Source organism: Sebastes fasciatus, chromosome 17 (genome assembly GCF_043250625.1).
Source record: "Sebastes fasciatus isolate fSebFas1 chromosome 17, fSebFas1.pri, whole genome shotgun sequence".
Classification (NCBI taxonomy): Eukaryota; Metazoa; Chordata; class Actinopteri; order Perciformes; family Sebastidae; genus Sebastes; species Sebastes fasciatus.
Window position 1 is genome coordinate 9,521,315 of NC_133811.1, and position 7,284 is coordinate 9,528,598.

The following is a 7,284-nucleotide window of genomic DNA, read 5'->3' on the forward strand; positions in this document are numbered from 1 at the left end:
GCCACATATTTAAATTTATTTAAATTTTTTAGTCCTGTAATGATTTTTTTGCACATGTGGAATTTGCACATTGATTTACTGCCTCATTTATTTTTTTGAATTTAAAACAAACTTGCATACTTTGCCAATGTATATATTATGTCATTGCACACATATTACATTACATTACATATTCATATAGTAGTCTGGTATATTTATAGTGTATTCTTGTATTTATTCTTTATATTGTGTATACTATAGATATTATCTATAGAATTTCCCAATTTGGGATCAATAAAGTAAATCTATCTAAAAATGTATCATATACACATTATAGTATATATACTGTATATATATTTATATATATATACACATTATTTTATATATATATAATATTATTATATTATAATTATATAATATATTATAATTAAATATTATATTCAATATTACTGTGTATATATATAGATATATATATATATATATATATTATTTTTTTTCTGGTTCTTTTCAGTACGCGTGCTGCAGCATTCTGGATTAACTGGAGTCTTATTGGAGCAGCCTGATAATAAGGAGTTGCAGTAGTCTAGTCTAGAAGTATATGCATGGACTAATTTTTCTGCATCGTTTGGATGCATCAGGATGTGCCTGATTTTTGCAATATTACGTAGATGAAAGAAGGCAGTCTTTGAAGTTTGTTTTATGTGGGAGTTAAAGGACATATCCTGATCAAAGATAACTCCCAGATTCTTTACGGTGGTGCTGGAGGCCAGGGCAATGCCATCTAGAGTAACTATATCATTAGATAATTTGTTTCGGAGGCGTTCGGGGCCAAGTACAATAACTCCAGTTTTGTCTTGAGTTTATATATATAATGTATTGGGGAAATCAAAGGGAATCGGTCTTGTGCTGGTGAGCCAGGCAGGGATCCACATGTGCCTCTGTTTAGGAAAGCTCGGACAGAAAGACGCCCACTGTAAACATTTGAAATCCTTTAAAAAATAGAAACATAACTCTTCAACAAAATACAATTTACATAAACATTAGACAGAGAGGGAAACCGCATTGTATCGTCAGCTGGCATCTCAAATAGCTACAGCTGGGGGACATAATCACAACCTCTGGCCCCTTGAAATGCTGCTCACATACATACAAACAGCAGAAAACTCTGCATTCCACAGGGTGAGTTTTTTTTACTGTCTAAGCTCAAATGGAGCTTCTTCTTATGTTTATTATTTCAGATGTAATCTGCAGCCCGAATGCTCATTTTCAAGGGGCAATACACGGCAGGTGGTGTTGATCATCCCAGACTCTGCATGCCATCCAGCCCCAGTAACAGCCATCTCCCAGCCCATTAAGCCTTATGATGGAGCGGAGGCAGGCTGCGTAAGGCATAACCAGCACCTTCTGGGATGCGTATGCATGTAAAAGAGAGAGAGAGAGAGCGAGGGAGAGAGCGTCTTGCATAATGCCCGCCCCCCAACCCCTGCTACTCACGTGCAGCATGTGACAGAGTCAAGGAAAACCCCCCAGAGCAAACTATGTGCCAGCTAGGATATGTAGCTCTGTGTCTGTATATAACACTCAGGCATACAGTATACACACAGCTGCTCCCTCCCACTGTACGCCCGTAGAAATCCAAGCTCTTCTTTCTATCTCTCCCTCTATCTCGCACTGTGTGAAACACCAGATTGAAGAGGTTATTCCTCTCATCTCTCATGTCACAGTCTCGGCTCAAGCCAAACGCCAACACTGACTGTGTGCCAGTGTGTGTGTGTGCGCGATTTCAAGGCTGGTTTGCCTCATTGTCAGCTTTTATGGGATTACCACATTGGTGACGACTGGACCATAGCTGACAGATGCTTAACACACACACACATATATATATATATATATAGGCAAGGCTGGAGAAGTCAACAGTATGTTCTCAGGCGTAACAGTAATAGCAGATAATATTAAGGAAGCCGGCAGTAGTCGGAGACGGCATGTGGCTTGAATGATAATGAGGCCGCAGCACGTTCCAGATATTTAACCCACATTAGTGGAAAGCTGCATTTACACTGTTCTATCAACAGCTATTTCACAGTTCTACACACATGGACATATTGCCTGTGGCGTGTCAGCCACACTGTGGGGTTTTATACAGCATAACAAGGACAGAGTTAGAATGGGGCCCAGCGAATATCTGCAGAGAACCAGCTCCTGCAGGTTCAGGACTGCAAATCTGGACCGTCTGCAACGAGCACTCCTCGGTCCCGGGAAGGGGCAAAGTCTAGGCGAAGGAACTCGTGATTGGAGCCGCGAGCCACCTTCACCCGAGGCCTTTTCAAGCTGACCTAGAGCCTGTGCACCGGAGGAAATGCGATGGTCAGCCAATCTTTTTTTTTTTGTGTTATTGAATCAATTTACTTAATTCTTGTTTATGGTAATAGTTCACTCTGATCAGTCACTTGTCTTATGGTCTAGTTCCTGAAAAAACTTGCATACATAAATGTTTTAGACAGAAAATGTATAATCTTCTAAAGCGAACATTTGGTGTTTATAGACACAACTTGAATTCTCAAACCCTCATGAACACACATACTGTATGTGGCAGCAGACATTAAAAAAAAAATGAAAAGAAAACTAAACTTTGTCCTCAGGTGGTGTTCAAATTGAAGCAACTATTCCTATCATTGTCTGTAGGAGGCGACATTGCAGGTCTACTGCTACCGTTGCTTTTCTTTCCTATAGGTGGCACTGGTCGGCATATGTAAATCGATGAACATATAGTATTTCAGAAAGGCTCCTGCAGCCTGCGAAGCATAGACAATATATAAGATACGGACGTAGTCACCGTGATGTTATCTTTTGGTTTGTGGACCGCCGTTTTGAAGCCTCGAGTTCGACACTTTGGCCGTCGCCATCTTGTTTTTTTTGCAACCAGAAGTGACACGAGAGGGTGGAGCTAAGAACAACCGAACGCTGAATTAGACATTTTCAGGCGACCAAAAAGGTTATAATTAACTTTCATGAACTGACAACACACTGTGAAAGGGTTGAAGTTGTAAGACGAAAACAGACAACTCCCAGACCGGACAACGCCGTGCTAGCGACCTGTCAATCACAAGGTAGCCACGCCCTAAAGCATACCCTGATTTATGGTCTATTTGACTCTAAATGGGACCATAGTTTACTAAATGAACATCATGCTGTATTGAAGAAGACTTGAAACTAGAGATTGAGACCATAAACTCATGTTTACAATGTTTACTGAAGTAATAAATCAAGTGAGAAGTAGGCTCATTTTCTCATAGACTTCTATACAATCAGACTTCTTTTTGCAACCAGAGGAGTCGCCCCCTGCTGGCTATTAGAAAGAATGCAGGTTTAAGGCACTTCTGCATCGGCTTCACTTCTCAGACCTGGAGGTAGCCCACTGGCTACAAGCCAGTTCATCGAAATGCTTTGCATATAAAAAGAAAATCCATTGGTGTCTGCCTGAAGAGGAATGATATTATAGTCAGATGGCAGGCTCTGTAACTACTGTCTGTGTAATATAGTGATGCAATTACAAGAAGCGTGGACAAGGGGGATACACAGAGGAAATAGCCTGGAAGAGAAAGAGAGAGACGGTGGGGACCTCGAACATGAAGGATGTCACTCTGCATAGCCTTCAGCGACACACGGCCTTCATTTTTCATCACACTCAGATACACAGGTCCTATTATTTATTGATGAGACGTGTGTAAAAAACGATGACAAAATAGTTTTTTCTTTTCAAATAGAACACATTAATAAAATCACAATGACGTGACCTTGGCTGTGAGTGGTGTTGAAAGATGTCCTCCGCTCGGGAAAGGCAGAACAGATCAAGAGTTATGGGAGGAAACGACACCTGGCACTTTTTTGGGGATTGTTACACTGTGGAACATTTCAGTATAAACCGCTTCAATGCAATCAATGCCATTTTCACTTGCATATGAATGTAACCAAAGAGATGAGATAGTTGCACTTGTTTCATATCTAAACCTATTTGGAGAAACACTGAAAACGAGGAAGATTACATTATTAGAATCTACCAAAAGTCACACTGATAAGATCATTTGGCTCTCGCTCAAAGTGATTATGAAACAATAATATAACAGAAGAGACGTTAAGATCGATTCCAATGTTTTCTCCCGGCCTCCCTCCTTTCATTCAGTCACACACTAGCTCATCCATTAAGTGTTGTTTATGCTCAATGGCTCCTGCTTTCACATACTCATTCATTTCTTCACCAGCTCTTCTTTTCCCTCTTCCTCAGAAGCCCTGCCAGGAGTGATGCATTGAGGCAACGCTCTCCTCTTCTCATTTCAGGCATGGGTGAGTTATTGAGGGCCACGCTTGACCTCCGCTTGATTTCCCTGCAGCGAGGTAGCTGTGGACAGTGCCTGCTGCAATCTTTACGGGACAGAGACGCAGGTACCTTTTTGTTCCAAAGTGGCTTCTCTTCCAGGAGTTTGAGATGGAAGTCTTTCTGATGACACCCACGGCAAAATGAGGCAGGAAAATGTGTTTCATCTAATGGATCTGGAAATGATGCATTTGCAACAGACGACTCTTGAGAATGAATGAAAACTTTAAGTGTCTGCTTTGCATTTCCAAGTTTTATGTTCCATCTGGGAGGATATGCAGATCAGCGGAGAGTCTTAAAAGTGTTTATTGCTGGCGCAGTGTGTTATAAATCCACAGTATTCCTGTTGAGGTATGCTCCATTCGCTATCTTATTTCCTCCGGAGGAGCGCTAAATGTTGCCTCTCCAGCAAACACAGCACTTCCAGTACCACTCCGTTTGTGGTCGTTTAGGTAGTTTTGCTTTATGGACATTATTAACACAGCAATAAGCAAAGGTAACAATAACAAATCTATTTAAGATTGTGGTTTGTAACTGTTGCTTGCTTGCCGCTCAGATGAGATTTTCAAGCACGCAGCCTGTGTTACATTTTGTTTTTCAGCAATAAAAACAACTGTATCTTCGAGGTTTTTCTGACTTTAGAGTTTTCCTAAATTATAAAAAAAAATATTATTGTGGATATGTTCTTCTCAGCCTTTGTAAGAACCAGTACCTGTTCAGGCTTCTAGTACCCATGGTGTTTTTAGAACAGAAAGGGAATCAGTGCCTTCCTACTTTTAGGGTAGTCTTCGAATTTAGCAAGGTACCATCTGTAGAGAGAGAAAGAAGGAAATGTTCTTCTGTTAATACAAGTATTTGTTTCAAAGTGTGCAATACACTCCATGAAAAATCTGCTTACTGTGTGTGTGTGTGTGTGTGTGTTTGTGTGTGTGTTATTATTCTTACTTGTGGTGGGCCACAGCCCTGCTGGAGAGGACCACTGTGGTGAAGACGGCAAAAGCTGAACTGTGAACAGAGTGGCCGGCCAGAGCGAAGCCTGCCCACTCTGTTATCTCTCCTAAGAAGTTGGCTCCAGACACATATTCAAACATTCCTCCTGTGGGTGGAAGACACACAGGAATCAGGACAGGTATGCTGATCCTTTCACTCGTTCCACTGAAGCATGAACAACCCAAATATTTTACTCTGGAGAAAACACATAAAATGTGATGGATTTTTAATTTACTACAATTCAATACTGACATTTTCAATGATCCATCAATGTAATTTATAGTCTGCGTGCTGCTAAAAACTCAAAGGGCATCCACATAAGTAGCTCCACATAGATGGCAGAGCACTCACTTTATATATATTTTTTAATATGTGTATAGTTTTGAGAGCATAGCAGGTATGTAAACAAAGAAGAAGAAAAAAAACAAAAACGGACACAGCACCTCCTGGGTAATAACAATGACCACAGTCATTAAAACCCCTGCTGCTGTTGCATCTTTATAGCATCCCACTGTGCGCCCAGTAGCGCAGAAGTCGCCTACGAAACAAAGTCAAGCATGATCTTGTTTCTCCCTGTGAATTCTATTTTATTTGTTTACCCCCCGAGCCTCCTGGGACTTTTTAACGTTATCGAGCCACCAGGCTTGAGCCTGTGCATTAAACGGAGGTGGGAGGGGAGACGACGACAACACAAGCTGACAAACTTTCCTTAATTTTGCGATCATTATTTACTTTTATTGTACTTTACTTTGCTATTATTGTCTAATGAAAAATTAGGACAAAATTGGACTTCAAGGATTTTCCTTTTTTTTTTTTATTGAAACAAAAATGGTGACATGTGCAATAATCACATCAAATAAATGACAGCGATAGCCCATAAAAACGAATTAGCCTCCCGCAAACAATGAAAGATGCTTTTCCATTATAAGTTTACTGCATGATCAGAAAGAATGATCATAGACTTACATCGATTACAAGGTGAAACGTCACCTAAGTAAAAAAGCTGTTTAACTTTTCACTGGACTAATGGAGTCTGTGTAACATTTTAAACACTGTCTGACATTGACCGAACAATCACGGATACTCTTTAAACATTCGTCCCAGACTTCATCTTTTAGCTCTACATTCAGCTGAGCACTCGCTCTCTTGACTGCAGGCCATGTGTAGTGCTGCTCCTCTCTATGTATGTGAAATATCATTCTTGGCTGAGGGGGATTCCAGACGTGCCTGGAAGTTCATATAGAGCAACACGGCTCACAGCTTCCTCCCGCCTCGCCTTCTCCGCTTTATTTTCCTTGAGGGTCCGGTATGGATTGTTTCAACAGGTTCACAGCAAGTTCAGGCTCAAGGTGCTATTGTTTTGACTATGTTCTTTGGTCAGGGGAGCCACTCTCTTTGTGAACCTGTTATGAGTACTGATTCATTTAGCAAAAGGAAACAATCCAACTTACTGGTTGAATTTGCCAAATTATGTGATCTAAAAGAGCAGCGATGTAGATTTTATGTTGCTTTTCTCCAATACATACGGCCATCAAGGCTATTTGTCTAAAGGAATTTGGGGCCAAAGTCTTGTTTACCCACCCCTCCCCTCCCCTCCCCTGTACTTGTCACTTCTCATTGGATGTGCATCCATTTTCACATAGTAAAAGGTCATACGCTCTTAAAAAATATCCACCATTAAAACATTCTCTCATCTGTTTTGTCAGTGAATTGTTTTCATTGTTAATCGACTTGTTTTAAGAATTTTTTAGAAACGCTTGTTTTCTTGATACAAGTAGAGAGATGTGCCCTAATATCATTCCTTGTTTTAAGGTGAATAGGGTTAAATGTTCCCAATTTGATAACTTACATTAAGGAAATTATTTTTTTGTATTACAAGTTTTCTGAAATTGTTTAAATATGCAAATGAGACATTATCTTATAAAATATGTGCTAATTTGCAT

The 7,284-nt window shown here is 40.3% G+C and overlaps 1 protein-coding gene across 1 annotated transcript in view; it reads right to left on the reverse strand.

The window, feature by feature from the left end:
* Nucleotides 1-3,210: 3,210 nt before the first annotated feature.
* Nucleotides 3,211-7,284, reverse strand: part of srd5a1 (steroid-5-alpha-reductase, alpha polypeptide 1 (3-oxo-5 alpha-steroid delta 4-dehydrogenase alpha 1)) — a 12,920-nt gene continuing 8,846 nt past the window's right edge. The window contains exons 4-5 of the mRNA XM_074614551.1: nt 5,297-5,447; nt 3,211-5,160 (exon numbers count right to left, since the gene is read on the reverse strand). Of these exons, the coding sequence (XP_074470652.1) occupies nt 5,094-5,160; nt 5,297-5,447 (218 nt within the window). The 3' untranslated portion in view covers nt 3,211-5,093. The remainder of the gene's footprint in view (nt 5,161-5,296; nt 5,448-7,284) is intronic.